Below are 20103 nucleotides of genomic sequence, written 5' to 3' on the forward strand. Positions count from 1 at the left end.
GTCTTTTCTTTTTAATCACAAATTATTGTCATTATCAATATTATCATTGAAGTAAAATTAAATCTTTCTTCTAGTGGTCCCGTAGAGATTATTTTATTTAGAACGGTACAACAAAAAGAGATATGGCCGCCCCCGGGTGGACTCGAACCACCAACCTTTCGGTTAACAGCCGAACGCGCTAACCAATTGCGCCACGGAGGCCATGGAAATAGGTCAAAATTCAAGCTTTAAGATAGAAATTCTCTCCGGACATTAACTACTTTCGAAAGAAAGGCAGCTTTGGGATTTACCCAATTCTTTTCAGATTTTTCTTTGTAGTTAGCTTTCTTTATAAGTTTACTAGAATTTTACGATGTTTCAGAGGCCTCCGTGGCGCAATTGGTTAGCGCGTTCGGCTGTTAACCGAAAGGTTGGTGGTTCGAGTCCACCCGGGGGCGTAGCACAACTTTTTTTGTATTCCCTTTTCTCATTTTTCACACGATTAAAAAAACCAACAAATATAAAGGAGCTAATGAAAGATATAGTGAGATTTGTATTAAGTTTTTCTAATTTTTCACAAGATCAAAAATCCTAGAAATATAACGCAGTTATATGTTAATTGGGAATTGAGTTTACTATTTGAAATAAACTACTTAAAATGTAAATAACAAGAAATATAAGAAAATCTTTTGTAAGATATACAAAAAAAATTATAGCCGCCCCCGGGTGGACTCGAACCACCAACCTTTCGGTTAACAGCCGAACGCGCTAACCAATTGCGCCACGGAGGCTATAGAAGCAGCGAAAAATTATACCTACTTTGGGGGAAGAGATTACCCAAGAATTTGTACACTGATTCATCATATAAAACTGCAACCCCGATTAGATAACGAAGGGTCGTTGATCAGTTCCTCCTTTTTTTTGCAAGATTCCAGAATTATACGCAGCAGATTCTCTTTTAATCGCGATTTGCCGTGAAAGCGGCATGGGCCTCCGTGGCGCAATTGGTTAGCGCGTTCGGCTGTTAACCGAAAGGTTGGTGGTTCGAGTCCACCCGGGGGCGGCACAACTTTTTTCCATACTTTTAATGAAGCTCTCTATAAAGAAACCGAAGGTGGGATCGGATCGCGTTCAAACTGATATCAATCCAAGGTCACATTCACGAAACCCGCAGAGCAGCTCGATGCATGCATGTTTTGCAACATCCTCTCTTTTACCACTCTTCTGACTGCGATTCCAGTTGCAGACTGGATCCAGTTTGTACAATAACACATTTTGCGCGCTGGGTCAGTCCGCTGTAAATTTATGCAGTGCAATGGACTGGACTGGAGGCGATCCAACTGCATTTATGTAAAGCGTTTCGTCACGATTCGCGCTGAAGGAGGAAATGGCAAATGAATTGGAATCAACAGAATCGGCAGATGGGATGATGAGTTGTGTTACAACCCCTGAAAATGCATGTGGAATGAGAAGGGGAACTTGTACATATGTATGTATACTTTTCACAGCTAGTTTTCTGAAATCTCACGTAACTGAGTCTACACCACGTCTCCCAATTAGAACCTCATACGGCATCACATCACAAAAGCTATAATAAATAACATCGTCTAATGGCAACTATAACAAGTATGGGTAAGCCATATATATTATAAATGGGGGTTGCATACAGTGCCTGACGACATTGTAAGAAGAGCAATAACCGATAGCGAACTTTTGAACACAAAAGCCGCATCAAATCAATTCGGTTTGCTTATAGATACCTAGATCTATAACTTACTCAATGTCACAAACTGTTCCTCAGCACTTTCGGATGAGCGGGATATTAAATATTTGGCTAAAACTCGAATGCGTGGCAAAGAAACGAAGCGGGTGTAAATGATCGGCTTTGGCGTTCTCTTCCATTTGCTATGTGATTATACAATTATGACAAGCACAGTATGCCTTCATGCTTGCGAGTACATCAAAATATTGCAACGTTTTGTTTTAGCTCTTGCCACAAAAATCGCTTTGATTGCAGTGCATTAACCGCATTTTGCGCCATATAAACAAAATAGTCGCCATCTCATATAGGAAACCATATCTATACGAGTACTGCTAAATATTCTCCGTAAATGTGTGTGTGTGTGTGGTTTTATTTTTAAGGTTAAGTTCAGTCATTCGCCTCGTTTCGTTTTATTTGCATGACAAACAAAACGTTTTTAATATTTCGACGTCGTCCCGTTGCTGTCGGTTTGGTTCGGTTTGGTTCGGCCATTCAAATTTCCAAGTTATGCATACAATGATTTTTTTGTTGCATTTTCTAAACGTGCTTTTATTTGCATTTGCATTTGCTTGCTGGCCCTAGGCCCCAGACCCAGACGATTAGCCACGGACTGCGTCGCTTTGGCTCGCGACAGTGTTTTATTTCAATATGGAAATATGTATGCACTGGCATTTTCCACAGACGCGAGTATTGTTTCAGCTCCAGTCTTCGGTCAGGTCTATGGATTGCCTTCGTTAGGGGTTTTCAGACAATGCAGCGCCGTTGTAACTGCACTCGGATCAAATTCATGACGCGATTGCCAAGGCCAACTGATAAGAAAGAAGAGGAGGAAAACTGAACCAAAACTAAAATGACCAACGAAAAAAGATATTTCGCCCAACGTGGGGCTCGAACCCACGACCCTGAGATTAAGAGTCTCATGCTCTACCGACTGAGCTAGCCGGGCAATGTAGCCAGGTTTGGCCAATAGATCTTGCTGAAATTCTAGGGGAGAAGATTCAGAAAACGATCGAACAGTTCATCACCTCTATTTTTGAATTTAAATTATATATTTTGAAATACTTACATAGAATTTTGGACGATTGTAAAAGTATGGGAGGTATCAACATATATAATCCGTCTATACTGTATACATATGTAACTCTATGTATTTAAAAATATTTTTGTAAAGCAGTTCATTTTCTTACTTTTGATTTTTAATATAAAAATATTTTTTGATCAGATTGTAAGGTATACTAAAAACAGCATGCATTCATCCATGTTTAATTATACCCGATACTTAAAATGAGTATTGGGGTATATTAGATTTGTGGTAAAAGTGGATGTGTGTAACGTCCAGAAGGAATCGTTTCCGACCCCATAAAGTATATATATTCTTGATCAGCATCAATAGCCGAGTCGATTGAGCCATGTCTGTCTGTCTGTCTGTCCGTCTGTCCGTCCGTCCGTCCGTCCCCTTCAGCGCCTAGTGCTCAAAGACTATAAGAGCTAGAGCAACGATGTTTTGGATCCAGACTTCTGTGATATGTCACTGCTACAAAAATATTTCAAAACTTCGCCCCGCCCACTTCCGCCCCCACAAAGGACGAAAATCTGTGGCATCCACATTTTTAAAGATACGATAAAACCAAAACCGCAGAATCGGTGAGGATGACCATATCTTCTGCAGTGCAAAATCTGAACCAGATCGAATAATGATTATAGCCAGAATCAAGAAAACAATTTCATTCTTTCTCGCTCTGTTTCATGTACGAAAATCTGGGGCATCCACAAATCTCAGAGACTATTAAGGCTAGAGTAACCAAATTTGGTATCCGCACTTCTGTTAGATCTCACTATAAAACGTATATCTCAGAATTTCGCCCCACCCCCTTCCGCCCCCACAAAAGACGAAAATCTGTTGCATCCACAATATTGCACATTCGAGAAAACTAAAAACGCAGAATCATAGATAATGACCATATCTATCAGATTGCTGAATCTGGATCAGATCGGATCATTTTTGTAGCCAAAAGCAAGAAATCAATTTTCAGTGGCTACGCAGCGCCCGACGTCACGCTCAGACTGATTTTCTGTCTCTCTCGCAAGCACTCTTTGTCGTGTCGTTTAATATTAGCGGCGTCTGCCGGAGGAGAGTTATACTGACTTAGTATCGGGTATAACCGTAGAGTTGCGGTGTCCGCAGCAACTCACAACGTTCCCCCTCGTTGTACTAATCTTTTCATAATTTTGACGTTTTTTAATATGAATACACGACTTTTTAAACTAAAAAATGTCTCAATCAATTCTCATTACGTTTCTATAATATCTGGAATAGAACAATAATAAAAATACAACCAAAAATTTGATTTCGCCCAACGTGGGGCTCGAACCCACGACCCTGAGATTAAGAGTCTCATGCTCTACCGACTGAGCTAGCCGGGCAATATACCTTGTAACGGACCATATATCTTTCTGAAATTCGTAATAAGGATCCGATAATAGATCATGACATTTTTGTTTATTACATTTTATTTTGTTACAAATCCCAAAACAATTCGAGTCTTCTGTTTGAACTTTACTATGGTTTTACTTTCCACACGGAGAATGTCTTATAATATCATATCAATCTTCTAACTATATCGCTTTGAGCGACTGACTGAAGTTCGACTGAAAATCAATTCAAAACCGATCCTACCAAAAATAAAAAGTGTGGCCCATGAGGGGATCGAACCCGCGACCTTCGCGTTATTAGCACGACGCTCTAACCAACTGAGCTAATGGGCCTCTTGACGCCATTTTCTATTCGTGATGATTTTCAAATAACGGAAAAATTAACATACTTCAATTAAATCATATAAATTAAGCTATCATGCAGCACTTCAAACAAAAATAAATATTTACAAAACTATACTCCAAAAAGTAATACCTGGCCCATGGGGGGATCGAACCCGCGGCCTTCGCGTTATTAGCACGACGCTCTAACCAGCTGAGCTAATGGGCCTCATACCGCCATCTTGTTTGTAGGACTTCTTGAAATACCTATAAAACTAATCAATATATTTAACTAAGATAAGACAAGCTATATCTCCTAAGCAGTTAGAGATTGTGAATAATCTATTCCATACACAAGTTTTAATAGAGGCAATGATTCCTTTAGTACCTGTAGGATCGTCTAGGGATATTCATTATCGATCGGTTGAGATTTCGCTTGAATTCCTATCTTCGAGACCTTGATAACAGCCCGGCTAGCTCAGTCGGTAGAGCATGAGACTCTTAATCTCAGGGTCGTGGGTTCGAGCCCCACGTTGGGCGAAAAATCACTTTTTTGCCATCAAATATATTTTACTGTATACGCTTGGTAAGCTCACGCCTCTTTGGCTGCGCTCTTGTTTCTATTTTAATCAAAGTTCTGTTGATTTTACTCTGGAAACCTACCCCAACATATTTGGCCTTGTCTGTGGCAGTACCAGACGCTGCCAGTGGCATACTGATTGAAAGTATGTGAGAGGGTGGACAACATAATGCGTGATGCGCCTACCCATGGGGTATGTGGAGACATGAACTGGGCAGCATGTGCGCAGCAACCGCCGACGACAACATAAACAATTTGTCTGCACAAATAAGCTTTGCCTTGGCTGTCTTTTTCTTTCTTTTTCTTTCAATTTGTATGCACATAATGAATATTCTTGTGAAGGTTCCTTCAAATGCACTTCCAACGAACAATTGTAACCCAAATGAACACGCATAACAGCTTTAGATCCATCAGATTTCTAAGATACATAAAACGACTTTCATATGGACCAAATTGTAAGATTTCTACAAAAAATTATAGATTTTATTTAGCTTAAGAAGCAATATCATCGTGCGTATCAACATGCCCCACTGTCTGAATCGTAGGGCAACAGAAAACGTCTGCCAGGCTGATTATCTGCGCCACAGTATGCGCGTTTCCCTCCCATGGTCCCACACGAGCCTTCATCAGCTTCTGCTCTAGCTCCAGCTTAGGTCTGTCTACCATCTCTCTCTCTGAGTATTTTGTTTTGTTTCCTTTCTCACATTGTTTCGTTTTAATATTTTATAGCAAATTACTTGGCCGACGGCAAGCGGCGGCGTCAGACAGAACAGGGTATGGTAGGGGATTGCCATGACTGCCACCGGCACCGGCACTGCCACCGCCACCCCCATTACCATTACCATTTCCATTCCCATAGCCTTCGTTCGGATCCCCATTCCCTGAGCCCCCTGCATCTACTGCATTGAGGTAGGCGCGTAATTTTATACATCGTTTCCATTAGGAAGCAGAAAAAATGTGCTACAACCAGACAATAGGGTCCGTCGTGCGGCCAAGAAAACAATTCTATCCAGGAAAGAGGGATACGCAGACACAAATAGGGATGGCGAAAATGATACCGAAAGGTATGGTAGGGTGTGTGGGTAACCGTCCAGAGGTTGTCTAGAGTCTAGACGGGGCTAAAAATAAATCAATGTTCGACGCTGCCACGTATACGGAGTTCTTTGGTTCACTGTTCGAGGTGCTTTAGGGGACCAAGTTTGGGCTTCGGAAGCCAGCAGGCAACAAGCCCGGCTAGCTCAGTCGGTAGAGCATGAGACTCTTAATCTCAGGGTCGTGGGTTCGAGCCCCACGTTGGGCGCAAATCAAACTTTTTGTTCTTTTTTTATATTTCCTGTTCTGCGCTAGTGATTTGTCTCTAACTTATATTTTCAGACCAAATTTTAGCTACAGTTTAACTTCCATATGTCGAACCACTATAACATAAAGAAAATATTCGACTTGTGAAGACTTTGACTGTTTTAGTTGGAAATATTGGAAATTAAAGTTACAGGCGTTCGAGCTATGGTAGTTCAACTGTATTTCGAGAAAGAAGTTTCAAAGTGCAACAAAATATGTAGTCCTGAATATGTAATATTATGCACGTCATTCTCCATTCTATAGCAAATTTCATTATCAAATACCGAAAAAACGATCCTTTCCTACTGAACTGGAGACAAATACTATGGACGGACAACAATACACAGCCCGGCTAGCTCAGTCGGTAGAGCATGAGACTCTTAATCTCAGGGTCGTGGGTTCGAGCCCCACGTTGGGCGACAATTTTTTTCGTCTTTCCTTATCCCTTATAAAAATACTATTTATTCCAAGCAAGCTAGCTAACATATGCTTAAGTATTACAAATGGCAGAAAGTACACAACAGGCCCATTAGCTCAGCTGGTTAGAGCGTCGTGCTAATAACGCGAAGGCCGCGGGTTCGATCCCCCCATGGGCCAGGAGTTACTTTTTGGTTTTTTTTCAGTATAAATTTAAATCATTAATTTCCTATAAAAGTTACTTTTATGATTTTGTATGACGTCAAAGCACTTTGCTAGATCTCTTTAATATGCACATGTGCATTAAGTTTTATTAATATTTTACTTTTCCTTTGGGGACAAGGGTTATCTTTAAGAACAAAAAAGATTATTCTGGCCCATGAGGGGATCGAACCCGCGACCTTCGCGTTATTAGCACGACGCTCTAACCAACTGAGCTAATGGGCCTCTTGACGCCATTTTGTATTCGGGATGTTTTTCAAAATACACAGAACATTTTTTATTTTAATCAATATCAATGCTTGATAATAAACAATATAGGAAACACACTAACAAAAAGCGAACAGTGGGCCAGAAGAGCTTCTGATCGAACCAGTGTGATGTAGACACTTTTCTAAAACTCGTATGTTTTACTCATCAAGATAAGCTAAGCAAATCCATTGAGAACATCAATGTACCAAAATATTGAAAAAAAAGAGGATCAAACTCTGGCCCATGGGGGGATCGAACCCGCGGCCTTCGCGTTATTAGCACGACGCTCTAACCAGCTGAGCTAATGGGCCATGTGATCGTCGCGGTCAATTTGTCCGAATTGAGACTCTCGGAGCTAAGTGATTAGGAATGCACGTTCTAAACTCGCGAAATACATATGTACATATGTATGTACATATGTACATACATATATAATAAATAATAAAATTTAAATTTGTTAACTTACCAATAGGATGACTGGTATTTACTTCAATGTGTTGTTTGCCGTAGTTTTATTTTATTGCACGTTGAAGACGGAAATGGATCTGCCAACTTATGGGTATATCACTGCAAAGAATAGGAAAAATCTACTGTAATGAATAGGACAGAAATGAAACACACGAACAAGTACTAGAAGCAGCCAGAAAAGGCATCAATGAAACATGTTTTCCCATGCATACAGCATGAAAGGAAAACTAATAAAGAAAAAAAGAGAAAAGACCCAGAAGAAGGGAGAGAAAATGAGTGAAAAGCGAAGAATGCACGCCTCGTAGATACAAAAATGAAGTGATATGGGGGCCACGCGATGGTGGTGGAGAGCCGAGAGCCGACGCAATACGTTTTCTGTGGTGTAGGTTAGGGCAAAAAAAAGCTCCCCCACGCACACACACCAGTGTACAGGGATACAGATACGTGCGGTAGGGGTGGACGGGGATGCATGTGCATACTCGTAACTTCAATAGGCCCGTCCCGTCCGACAACTTACAATTGTCGAAGAATGAGCGTAGAAACAGGCAGACGGGGCAAAAGAGCTGCCAGAGATGAAAGCAAAATGCTGAAGAATTGCAATGAAGCAGACTACGACCGGATGGGGATGAGGATGAGGATGAGGAGGAGGAGGTGTGGTAGTGCTGTCATGGTGTGGTGGGGACAGACGCAGAGGAGAGGCAGTCATTCTGCCCGATGTCAGGGGCATGAAGTTGCAATGAAAATGAAATTGCAAGCGGCCCATAGACATAGACAGCCGGGATATTTATACATGTCTGTCGCTGGCTGTGTGCGCGTATCCGTGTATCTGTGTGTGGTGCACATTATATTTAGTTACTTGTGTCTGGTTCTACTGCATTCTATGCGGCAGTTTCTAGATATGTATCTGCGAGATACATTTCAGTCGGCTAGAGAGCCCAGCGAGAACTCTGCTGAACGAACACCCAACACAATTCTCTCTGCGCTATTTTCGCTTTCAACGGATGATGCGACTGACGGTACGGACGAAGTTGCAACCCAAAATGGAGGACGAAGATGTGTGCAGCATGTATTGTACAATAGTATGCTGTCCGACCAGTTTCCGATTGTTGCAGGTTAATGGGGCTCTGAAGAGGGGCCTGTTGCCAAGACTAGAATATAGTTTTATAGATGCATTTACATATATCTCTTCTCCTGCGTTTTCAACTCTCTTTTAACCCATCTCGACTAAAGCGGAAACCTATTGTGGCTTATGTTAGTGTTATTCCCAGTATTTCTATATCTCTTCGATGACATCGCCAGTTGTACTTCTATATTTATAAATCTTACTTGGAAAAAGATTAAGGTCAATATTGTTATAAAGATATTGTGTTTTCTGTAAAGACTTTTTAGATTCGGATGTATAGCCCTACTTACAATGCCCTGGGGTCATTTCTATACTGAAATTCTGAAAGGAAATTAACCATTTTACGGGGCTTCTAAGTACAAAGTTCTATGAGTTTTTCCAGAATCGAGACTACCGACTGTAAAGCTATACCAAGTGTATGATATGGTCTGTTTCTAGGCGCAATTCGAACTGAAAGGTAATTGTGTTGCGTTGTATGTGGCCTGAACAAAACCACGGTAAATCGTAAACTTTAATGCTATAGCTGAGCAAAAAAATCACCACAATGCGCTTAAATGAATAAAACAAGGTATTAATCCCTAAAATACACACAAAAATCTCTGAATCACGGTGTTAAAAAGAATCGTTTGTCTTGAGTTAATGCAGGGGATATACATACATATACGAGTAAAAATCTGTAGGGTAGTACCTAGAGAACCTCTAGACTCTTGCATTAACTACCAAAAGCTGTCTGAAGGGGGACGGGTGGGGTAGTACAAGTCGCTAAACGAGTTAACCGCGTCGCTGGCAGAGGCAGTGGCAGCGAAGCGACGCCTCTGTGGAGGCCTACAAACACACATAGGAAACGAGAAGAACGTGGGCAGAAAGAGAGCCAGCGAAGGAGAGAGAGAAACAAACGCCAAGAGACCAGCAAGACGGAGAGAATCACACAACCGGAGAGCTTACAAATGTAGTGGTGTATGTAAATGGAGAAAACGACAGCTAAACAAACAGCAAGAACAACAAAACTACAACAAGTAGAATGAGAAGAAGAAGCACAAAAAGAACAACAACTTATTGCTGTTCGCTTTCAGCCGAAGCAGACGATGAAAACAAAAAAGGACGTAAAAAAACCGACGAAGAGACGAAGAGCGCCATAAAGTAGAAGAACAGCCAGCAGCCGAGATGGAACAGAAAAACAGACAGACAGTCGGTCGCATGGGAAGACTGTCGACTCCATTCCGCCAAAAAGAGGATGGATGGAATGCAACTTACCGAAAACGAAACACAAATATTATTTACATTTAACACTTTGTATTTTTGTTGTTTTACATAGAACTCGCACACACAGCCACAAAACAAACTTACAGGCGGCTTTGTGGGATTCTTCCGATTGTTATTCTCACAAAGAGTTTAAGGCCTAGTAATCCCTACTCCTAAGAGCACTTTCCTATAAACACACACATGACACTTCTAGAGTAAGAGCGGTTATTTTCGTGGGATTTCCGTTAATTTCTTGGCATTCGCCTTTGCCGCACACGTACAACGTTTGGATTTGGATCAGCTATTCCGAAACTGTATTCATACACATAGATTTTTTGTATGATAATATTTTTGTAGGTGATATATTTTGTGGTTTTTTCTTTTGCTAATTTGGGATGTTATTATAGGTTTAACCAACGGACTTTTCTGAATTCAGAAGAAAATTCGACACTCTATCTTTCCGTTGCCGCGGCCCAAACATGTTTCATTCATGTTCGCGTGTTTGGGGGCGGCAAGGCCGATTCTTTCAAATACGCCCGCCTTCAAATGTTGCTGGGACCAAAAATGTTGTTCGGCAAGGCAAAAAACGGTATGGATCACAAGTAAAACCGTCACAAATATATAACGCATGCCATACTTAACATACCCCAATGCTTAATATACTTTGAAGGTTTAAAATTGGAGCTCTCAAGAGCGAGAGAGCTCATTTCTGCGTATCGAGTATGAGCGTTGGGGCTGCCGCTTGCTGTGGGGCCGTTCGGGCTTTGAGCAGAGGCAACTACTAACACTGCTTATGGAACTGCTAACTCGGTCGATAATATGGTTTCTCTTGAATCATAAAGCTGCTCGCACACATGTACAGCTTTTGTCATTCCGTTGCCAACGGGTCCTGTGGCGCAATGGATAACGCGTCTGACTACGGATCAGAAGATTCCAGGTTCGACTCCTGGCAGGATCGAAGTTTTTTTTATTTTTATCAATTTTATTTTTTGTATAAACTTTTATTATTTATAAAGAATTTATCAATAAAATGCTTACGGTAGGAATTATTATGCCGCTTGATAATTAACGGGTCCTGTGGCGCAATGGATAACGCGTCTGACTACGGATCAGAAGATTCCAGGTTCGACTCCTGGCAGGATCGCAAGAGTATCTTTTTTTTAAGTTTTTTGCTTAAATTATTTGTCAATTTGAATACGTATTCGAATATTTAAGTACTACATCAAAAAATATTTAAGATTTTCTGAATATTTTCCAAATTTATTCCAACTCAAAACAAAAACAGACCAAAAAGTTTGATTTCGCCCAACGTGGGGCTCGAACCCACGACCCTGAGATTAAGAGTCTCATGCTCTACCGACTGAGCTAGCCGGGCACTTGAGTGTACTATGGCAAAGTTTATTTCTGACATTCTTTGGATGCTATGGCTTTCGGTGTATCTTGCCATTGATTTTGTATTGACTCGATACTTTGTTCTTGTAGAACTACCGAATTTATACGGTTGTGAGATTGTATTATTACAAAGCTATATTAATGAAAAGCTCATATTCGAAATCTACAGAAACTTGGCAACCATTGGGCACAAAGCTGCCATGCGGTCCTGTGGCGCAATGGATAACGCGTCTGACTACGGATCAGAAGATTCCAGGTTCGACTCCTGGCAGGATCGACTTTTTTTTAATTTTCGTGAATATATTTAAATTTTTTATCGAGATATGGCGCTATTGGGTGTTTGATTGCAGAAGTGAAGTATGTATGTAAGAATGTAAAGTAAGAATGTACAAGCGAACGCTCGTCAAGAGCGTGCTGCAGGGCAAGAACAACTAGGTATTGTGTGTGACTGCTTCTCCATTAGCTTGGTACGGATGAAAAAGAAACACATTTTTTTAACTCTCAGCGAATGGAACATGCTTAGGTTTCACTCGTTGTTGCACTAACACCTTACACCCCCCTCCCATGGACGTGTCATTCATACGTGTTTGAGTGACTCTTTGACTTTTTTGCATCAAGAAAACACCAGAGGGGTGGAGCGTGGAGCGACGCGACGGACATGATGGGATTTGGATTTCGGATTCAATGACAAAATACAGCTGCAGCTGCGGTGGCGGTGGCTCAGCGCAAATCAAATGGTGTCGTGTGGAGAGCGTGTGGATTATGTGGCGCTTTATGTTAAACAGCTGAAAGTTTCCACTCACCAACCAGGAGGGGTGAGGGGGCTTTGCAGCGGCTTAATGCGACGCCAAGGACATTTAAGGTGAGATTTAAACGACACTCTTTGCTTTTGTGCGTGTGACTGTTGTAAATGACTTTGAACAAACGAAAATATACATAGCGAGAAAAGGTTTTCAACGCATATTGCAGACATACGCTAAGAATTTTTATTTTTCGTAAAAATCCAACAAAATATATTTTTAACAAAAAAATTGTTATCTTTAGAAAAAAGTCCGATCCTGCCAGGAGTCGAACCTGGAATCTTCTGATCCGTAGTCAGACGCGTTATCCATTGCGCCACAGGACCATATACTTTCTGGGCGCCAAATAACACTTTTCTTCTATGCTTGATTATATATATTTGCGATTCGAAAAATTCCTGAAAATTATATAGTAAACAAATTGCACCTAAACGTAATCAAATGCGTTTGAAGAATGGATCTATGCTAAAGAATTGTAAACGAAAGTATATTTCAAATGTGTATAAATATTCAAATATGTACATAGTATGAGCAAAATAAAACTTATGGATTGTTATTGTAGAAGTAATATAAAAAAAAATCTAGTCGATCCTGCCAGGAGTCGAACCTGGAATCTTCTGATCCGTAGTCAGACGCGTTATCCATTGCGCCACAGGACCGTTGAGTCAAGCCGATACTAAGCTTTAATTAAGTGCACAGCATTATCTTTATGAGAACGGTGAGCGGGGTCTATTGTTAGACCACTTAATAAACAAAATAGCACGTGTATAAATAAAACGAAAAAAACCAGTATAAACTCAAGAGTACGAGTATGTAAAGGTGAGAAAGACAGACAGATAGATAGATCGATCGAGAGAGAGAGGGAGAGATGATAATATGACTCGAAAGACCATCAATCGATATACAATCCCCAACGATGCGATTACTAAAGAATGAAGAAACAATAACAAGTCCAAGGACAAACAAATTCCCGTGGCGATAACACACAAAACTCTGGTAGTAGCAACGTTTTCTATAAATTATGTACTGTATACGAGTCTGGAGACCCGTTGTACAGGTCGGAGGAGCTCCCATCTAATCATGCCTCAACAAAGTAAGCCACACACGCTGACTGGGCCCCAGCAAATTCAAATCACTCGGTGCGCCAGTTCATGCAAACATTTAGTCGAGTCATCGAGGCTAGACAAAAAATATCAGCATTTCAAACATTATCTGGCGTTTTTAGATACCCTTATCATGGGAAGGATGTATTGGCTTCGGTGTCTGCCACTGTTTGGGAGAATTCGCATTGCTGATAAGCAAAAAAGTTAGAGCATCTACGCCGTGGCCTACACCAATTCATATTCATACTATCAGCAATGCTTTGGCGATCGTTTCGTTAAAAGCCCCTCCGAGAGTTTGCGGGCAAATAGTCGCTCCATGCAGTTGCGGCTTTCAACATGTCCACTGAGCTACTTTTTCTGATCGCCACTGTGGCGATCGTGTTTTACGTGTGGCACAAGCGGCGCCACAGCTTTTGGAAGCGCCATGGAGTGAAGGAAATCGGGCCACTGCCCATATTGGGTGATACGGTGGGGTTCCTTACCGGACGGCTGCCATTCTTCGACCAGATCAGGAAATTCCACGAGGCTCCCGGCCTGGAGAACGAGCCGATCATCGGTGTGTACTTGGCCTATCGGCCAGCCCTGGTCATACGCGATCTGGACCTGGTCAAGACGGTGATGATCAAGAAATTCAGCTACTTCACCAATCGAAAGCTGCAAACGGATCCGCATGACGATGCCCTGGGCTACAACAATCTGTTCTTCGTGCGCAGCCCGGAGTGGAAGGAGCTGCGCAACAAGATCTCTCCGGTTTTCAGCACTGGCAAGATCAAGCAGATGTATCCATTGATGGTGAAGGTAAGCACAAGACGAATCTTTAGGTCTATCGATTCAAGAATAACAATTTTCTTCTTTGCCATCCGCAGATCGGCAAAAATCTAGAGGCGAATGTTGGTCGTGAACCGAAGGATTCGATAGTTACGATCAAGAGTCTGTGTGCCCGCTTCACCACCGATCTGATTGCGACCATAGCCTTCGGCCTGGATGCTAACGCCCTGCAGGATCCCAAGAGCGAATTTTTCCGCCACAACCAGGCCATCTTTGCCCGGTCCGTGAGTCGGGCCATTGACTTTGCGATCATATTCATGCTGCCGGCTCTGGCCACTCTGGCCAAGGTAAAGGTCTTCTCGAAGAGCACCTCCCAGTTTATCCGGAGCAGCATCAACTATGTTATGGCGGAAAGAGAAAGGTCTGGATTGCGTCGCAACGATCTCGTTGATGTCCTGCTGGCCCTAAAACGGGAGGCGGCCGCCAGTCCTGACAAGAACAATAAGGCCAAGAACATGGACTATTTGGTGGCCCAGGCGGCTATCTTCCAGACGGCCGGCTACGAGACCAGCTCCTCCACCATGACGCTGGCCCTCTACGAGGTGGCCAAAAACGAAGAGATTCAGAATCGCTTGCGGCAGGAGATCGAGGAATACTTCGGCGACGACGATCACATCAGCTACGAACGCATCCAGGAGATGCCCTACCTTTCCAAGGTTGTCAACGAGACCCTGCGCCTGTACCCCATCGTGGGATATGCCGAACGCGAATGCGCCCAGCCCTCACAGGGCGAACGCTTCACTCTGGCTCCACACCACGACATGGAGCTGCCCGATGGAACACCCGTCTATGTGTCGGCCGTGGGCATACAACGCGACCCCAAGTACTGGCCCGAACCGGAGAAATTCGATCCGGAACGTTTCGATGTCTCCAACAAGGACAAACTGAACATGGATGCCTATATGCCCTTCGGTGTGGGACCCCGTAACTGCATTGGTATGCGCCTGGGTCTCCTGCAATCGAAACTCGGTCTCGTCCATCTACTGCGCAATCATCGCGTCCTGTGGTGCGATACGACCGTGAAGACGATCGAATTTGCTCCCTTTTGTGGTGTTCTTGCCTCCAAGGATGAGATCTATCTGAGAGTGGAGAGGGTTTCTTCGTAGGTTCTATGCTTTTGTTGTTATCTACAGAGTAGATCCATTCTTATGTAAATATTGTTGCAAGCTTATAAATTGTTTTTCACGTATGCCCTCAGTCTCTATTCAAGTCAGAGCTTGGAGCGAAGCCTCTTAAATGTCAGAATGATTACTATATGGCTCTCAAGTCATTTATTAGTTGTTCTATAACCTGTTTTATACAGTGGGATTAGAATGGGATTAGGTAAATTACATTAATTATCTCCAATTCCTCCCCCCATATTGGAGAGGGAGGTGACGCTTTGTCAAGGCTATTGCTTGCATAACCGCTTAACCTTGGTCATATATAGATGTGTATATGTACATCCCCTTATCCCTGGAACCAATACCACTTCCCATCTACTGTCAAGGACACCCCGTCGACAATTATCCTTCAAGGAAAATGTCATAATGGCTTGCCACAACAGCTTGTTTGGTGGCAAGTTGCAACATAAAAACTTTTGCTTACTCGACGGATAAAAAGCTGCCACAACACAACACAGCTGTCGGATCCTTTTTGTAAGGACCATGTCGTGACTGGCTGTTGCTGTTGCCTTTGTGGCTGGTTGCACTCACACAGGCACTCATACTCATACCCATACTCGTCTCATACTCATTCAGAATGAAAGCACTTAACGCACTTAATGCAATTGTCAATTTACTCTCGCCACGAGAGTTGACTCCAGGGGAATCTGGGCAGAGGAGTCGGTCGCCTAATGAGCGGGTCCCATGGATTATTCACGTAATGGCCTTCAAGGGGTTGGCTAATTATAGATGAGTCCGGCCAATAGGGTTGTATTATCTGTCTGTCTGTCTCTTGATATACAATCAGTGCTGTGCTTGAATAATGAATGGTTTGGTGTCTTATTACTACTGAGGGTTTGTCTGTCTAGGCCTGGGATAGATTCAAGTTTGGCGTAGCTACAGGTGTATTTAGGTTACATATTCAGAAGGTATTCATTAAAGAGATTTCTCTATGAATAATTGGCATAGTGGGATTCTACAGTGACATCTTTTATAGAGATTATAGAGATATCTTTCCAGTAGATAGGCCATATTTTGTTGTTGTTAAGATGGAGTATGGAATCAGCAGCACAAATCGATTGAAATGCATTCTATTTAGAGAACCAGGATCGTACTCCTACTAAGAGTATATGAAAAACATACATTCAGTTAATGAGATTCAAGATTAGCTTGTAAAGATGGAATATTTAAGGAAGATGATCTTCGATATTCTAGATATATGTATGTGTGTATATCGAGAATGCAAGAGTAATCCTATCTTACGCAAATTACCTCTCCTAATCCTGCTTTAGGAACTTTTAGCTCTATTTTCTTGGCCATTTCTTAACATTTCCTTGTCCCCAAACACGTTCCGCATGCACATAAGACATCGAAAAATTCACGTGCAACGCAACGTGAAATAAAATGACATCAAATTTAATGATAAACTACGGTTAAGCCAATTTACAGTTGAGTTGTTCTAAGGGTGCCACTGTTACTGTTACTGTCTCTCTTGCTGCAACTGGCACTGGCAGTGCCACTGCCAGGGCCACTGGGAAATGCGTGGCACGCAACAACTGGAATGACTTTGCACTGACCTTCGTGTCGGATTTGCAAGCGGGCCCCTACCCCCCACCCCCTACCATCACCTAACCCCAATGGGGTATCGAAAAATCGCGTGCCAGTCTTTTATATTGCGTAACTTTTGCTACCTTTCGAGGGAGTGGCTTTGTCTTCCGATTGAATTGCAGCATTGCCACTGCCACACCGAACCGAATCGAACAAGGAAAGCCACTCAAAACGTCGAGGGGGGGCAGATCCACCTGCAGTCGTCCCTGCCAGATGCCTGATGGCAGCAGACCATTAGTTTTAATTAGCTAGTGGCATCCATGAAATGTCTTTCTGCTAGATTACGCTCGGATGTGATGCTCGGCTCCCAGCATCATAAACGAACTGAAGCTCAGATAAAGCTTTGCCTTGAGCCAGAAATTGCATGCAAATCGACATAAAATTAATAAACTCGCAAATTGCATGGCTCCCCCTAGCTCTTCTTACTGGTCTTCTAATTAGCTGGAAACTTTTTACCCCACGATAGTAGAACCCTGTGACAGCGAAGAGTATGAGTATATCGGGAAATTTGTTAATTAAGACGGAAGGAACGGGCTGCCTGGGTCACCCTGTCACTGTCTTTAGCTTTGATGGCGGACATTTGGGGAAAGGAAAGGAAAGCGAACAAAAGGAACGACCACGACCACAACCCAAGGAGAACGATACAATCTTAATGAAGCATTTGCAGTCGGTTGCAGTGATTTCTAGGGCATAAACGAGGGACCAAGAAAGGAGTTAACCAAACAGGGGCTTTAAAAAAAGGAGGATCCTAAAAAGAAGGCGTTGAATACGAAGGCAAGTCACCATTCAGGCTCTAATTAGGTTGATTATTAAAACTCCTAGGTGAAGAACTTGATTTTCAGTCAAGCCGCAGCTTAAGAACATTTCAATCTCACACACAGTCTAACACTAACCATGTTTCAATTATTTCAGCCTTGTCCAATCTCCCACGAATGACATTCACCAGAAGGACTCTGAAAGTGAGCAAGTTGAGGGTCCTAAGATGTATTTCTACGCCATAAAACAAAGCTAAGCGTTTGACGACCTTCGTTTTACGTGCTGCGAAAATGTTCAACAGCTGAAAGCCAAGAACATCCCACCAGTCCCTATCCCTCCGGCAAACGCATAAATTAAGTTAAGGAAGGAGCTGCAGGAGCCTTAGTCCGCTGGGGACGTTCGTTGCATTTATCCTGCTTGACTTTCTGTTGTCAGTGGGGGAGGGAGTGGTGTGTCCTTTGCAGCATCAAGCATCCAATTTAATTGCAATTTTTCCGTTTCCCTGCAACCAAGCAAAGACAAATAACCAAAGCTAATAGATCATGTCATCTTGTCAACAAGTTTCACCATTTAATTGGTCACATTCAACAAAGGGCAACCGAGAACAGCTCAATTTGCTCAACAAAGTGGAGAATGTTTGGGAAATTGCCTCACTTGTGGGTTCTTTTATATAGAAACATAAAAATTCCATCAGCTGTTTTATTTATAGATTTATTTTCATATCATAAATATTCATGTTACCAACGCGGAAATACCTATTTATGTGGAAAGATACATACATAAATACTTGTTTTTATTATTCATAGAACTTTTTTTTATCATTAGAAGAGAACCGATCTTCACCGCTCTCTCCCATAAATGAGCACTTTGCGGATGGTAAGGCAAGTGCCCGGCTAGCTCAGTCGGTAGAGCATGAGACTCTTAATCTCAGGGTCGTGGGTTCGAGCCCCACGTTGGGCGAAATCAAACTTTTTGTTTTGAGTTGGAATAAATTTGGAAAATATTCAGAAAATCTTCTTAAATATTTTTTTGATATAGTACTTAAATATTCGAATACGTATTCAAATTGACAAATAATTTAAGCAAAAAACTTAAAAAACAGATACTCTTGCGATCCTGCCAGGAGTCGAACCTGGAATCTTCTGATCCGTAGTCAGACGCGTTATCCATTGCGCCACAGGACCCCTTGCTGTTGGGGCGTCTAAATACTGGCTTCCGTTTTTGAGAATATATGAAAAGGGCTTGGGGTTAATTTTAACCCTATGGGTATATGAAATTATTATAAATGGGACTTGTTGGTACTTTATTTTCGAAAGAAACAAACTCTGATTCTCTAAGAAGGAGCCTAACACTTTCTATTTATGCATTCAAATATCTATAAATAATATATGTACATATCTATAGATATCCATCTATCAACAGACCTATCGAAAAGAATACAAATTTAACAGTCAGATTTTGTATGGTGGGTGAATAAGATTCGATGTCATAGAAAATAAAAAAATTGTGGCTTTAATCGAGTAATATTTAACATACGAAATATGTATATAAGAAAATAAAAATAAAAAAAAGATATCTCCGATCCTGCCAGGAGTCGAACCTGGAATCTTCTGATCCGTAGTCAGACGCGTTATCCATTGCGCCACAGGACCCGTTGCTAATGCGGTGCGTGATTACACCCATCCGATATTGAAAAGATATGGAAAGGGTTTCGGACTAAACCAGATTAGGCAGCCAATGGTTTTATATGGTATACACTGAAGAGATATTTAAAAATACAATATACATATATAAATTTATACAAATGAAAGATATCTCACGATCCTGCCAGAAATCGAACCTGAAATCATGATAAAATCAATTTTTAGAACATTTTGGAAAGATATTGAAAAAATCCCGACCACGATATTCTTTTATTCCATTGACATTCTGTTTCCCCCAGCCATGAAATGACCTTGTTCGCTATGCGAACCTTTTGTGCTGAATGGCCAAATGCAAATGCGAATCTGAATGGGGAGCCATTCACAGAAATCATATTACGCATACGCCCCCTTCCACACAGAATGCTCCAGCAGTTTTTGATTTTATGTCAATTTCCCTGCTCTCTTAAAGGGAATAGATTGTGGAATGCAGCGATCTGTGTTTGCACATTTCGTTGCTGCCCAATACCAAAGGGACTCGTAAACACTTGGCCAACACGCACACACCCACGCAAACAGACAGCACACACACAGACAGTATACTCAGAGAAAGGAAGGAAATGTGCATTGAGATTGAGTGGGGGAAAAAGTTGGACCGAGGGTTCGGTTCAATCCTTGACCCGTCATAACGTCCCCCCAG

General features: G+C 42.0%; 2 protein-coding genes and 23 non-coding genes across 25 annotated transcripts in view; 11 read left to right on the top strand and 14 right to left on the bottom strand.

The window, feature by feature from the left end:
* LOC108159345 (ecdysone receptor) overlaps positions 1 to 10625 on the bottom strand; it is an 83444-nt gene extending 72819 nt beyond the window's left edge. Inside the window, exons 1-2 of the mRNA XM_017292551.2 lie at positions 10147 to 10625; positions 7768 to 7868 (exon numbers count right to left, since the gene is read on the bottom strand). The gene's annotated coding sequence lies outside the window, so the exon portion shown is untranslated. The remainder of the gene's footprint in view (positions 1 to 7767; positions 7869 to 10146) is intronic.
* On the bottom strand, positions 128 to 201 carry Trnan-guu. The gene has a single exon. It is a non-coding gene; the product is annotated as a tRNA-Asn (tRNA).
* On the top strand, positions 364 to 437 carry Trnan-guu. The gene has a single exon. It is a non-coding gene; the product is annotated as a tRNA-Asn (tRNA).
* Trnan-guu lies at positions 697 to 770 on the bottom strand. Its single transcript has one exon. It is a non-coding gene; the product is annotated as a tRNA-Asn (tRNA).
* Trnan-guu lies at positions 969 to 1042 on the top strand. The gene has a single exon. It is a non-coding gene; the product is annotated as a tRNA-Asn (tRNA).
* On the bottom strand, positions 2615 to 2687 carry Trnak-cuu. The gene has a single exon. It is a non-coding gene; the product is annotated as a tRNA-Lys (tRNA).
* Trnak-cuu lies at positions 4093 to 4165 on the bottom strand. The gene has a single exon. It is a non-coding gene; the product is annotated as a tRNA-Lys (tRNA).
* Trnai-aau lies at positions 4434 to 4507 on the bottom strand. The gene has a single exon. It is a non-coding gene; the product is annotated as a tRNA-Ile (tRNA).
* Trnai-aau lies at positions 4651 to 4724 on the bottom strand. The gene has a single exon. It is a non-coding gene; the product is annotated as a tRNA-Ile (tRNA).
* On the top strand, positions 4963 to 5035 carry Trnak-cuu. Its single transcript has one exon. It is a non-coding gene; the product is annotated as a tRNA-Lys (tRNA).
* Positions 6303 to 6375, top strand: Trnak-cuu. The gene has a single exon. It is a non-coding gene; the product is annotated as a tRNA-Lys (tRNA).
* Trnak-cuu lies at positions 6760 to 6832 on the top strand. Its single transcript has one exon. It is a non-coding gene; the product is annotated as a tRNA-Lys (tRNA).
* Positions 6937 to 7010, top strand: Trnai-aau. Its single transcript has one exon. It is a non-coding gene; the product is annotated as a tRNA-Ile (tRNA).
* Trnai-aau lies at positions 7204 to 7277 on the bottom strand. Its single transcript has one exon. It is a non-coding gene; the product is annotated as a tRNA-Ile (tRNA).
* Positions 7539 to 7612, bottom strand: Trnai-aau. Its single transcript has one exon. It is a non-coding gene; the product is annotated as a tRNA-Ile (tRNA).
* A 394-nt stretch (positions 10626 to 11019) lies between the features above and the next one.
* Trnar-acg lies at positions 11020 to 11092 on the top strand. Its single transcript has one exon. It is a non-coding gene; the product is annotated as a tRNA-Arg (tRNA).
* A 113-nt stretch (positions 11093 to 11205) lies between these two features.
* Trnar-acg lies at positions 11206 to 11278 on the top strand. The gene has a single exon. It is a non-coding gene; the product is annotated as a tRNA-Arg (tRNA).
* A 158-nt stretch (positions 11279 to 11436) lies between these two features.
* Trnak-cuu lies at positions 11437 to 11509 on the bottom strand. Its single transcript has one exon. It is a non-coding gene; the product is annotated as a tRNA-Lys (tRNA).
* Positions 11510 to 11730: 221 nt separating this feature from the next.
* On the top strand, positions 11731 to 11803 carry Trnar-acg. Its single transcript has one exon. It is a non-coding gene; the product is annotated as a tRNA-Arg (tRNA).
* A 776-nt stretch (positions 11804 to 12579) lies between these two features.
* On the bottom strand, positions 12580 to 12652 carry Trnar-acg. Its single transcript has one exon. It is a non-coding gene; the product is annotated as a tRNA-Arg (tRNA).
* Positions 12653 to 12912: 260 nt separating this feature from the next.
* Positions 12913 to 12985, bottom strand: Trnar-acg. The gene has a single exon. It is a non-coding gene; the product is annotated as a tRNA-Arg (tRNA).
* A 740-nt stretch (positions 12986 to 13725) lies between these two features.
* Positions 13726 to 15446, top strand: LOC108159346 (probable cytochrome P450 6w1). Its single transcript, XM_017292553.2, has 2 exons — positions 13726 to 14227; positions 14296 to 15446. Exons 1-2 carry the CDS (start codon positions 13766 to 13768, stop codon positions 15361 to 15363), a joined length of 1530 nt encoding a protein of 509 aa, XP_017148042.1. The 5' UTR covers positions 13726 to 13765; the 3' UTR covers positions 15364 to 15446.
* A 3204-nt stretch (positions 15447 to 18650) lies between these two features.
* Trnak-cuu lies at positions 18651 to 18723 on the top strand. Its single transcript has one exon. It is a non-coding gene; the product is annotated as a tRNA-Lys (tRNA).
* Positions 18724 to 18874: 151 nt separating this feature from the next.
* On the bottom strand, positions 18875 to 18947 carry Trnar-acg. Its single transcript has one exon. It is a non-coding gene; the product is annotated as a tRNA-Arg (tRNA).
* Positions 18948 to 19342: 395 nt separating this feature from the next.
* Positions 19343 to 19415, bottom strand: Trnar-acg. The gene has a single exon. It is a non-coding gene; the product is annotated as a tRNA-Arg (tRNA).
* Between the last annotated feature and the right edge of the window lie 688 nt (positions 19416 to 20103).

The sequence above is a fragment of the Drosophila miranda genome, chromosome 3, assembly GCF_003369915.1.
Source record: "Drosophila miranda strain MSH22 chromosome 3, D.miranda_PacBio2.1, whole genome shotgun sequence".
In the NCBI taxonomy this organism is placed as follows: Eukaryota; Metazoa; Arthropoda; class Insecta; order Diptera; family Drosophilidae; genus Drosophila; species Drosophila miranda.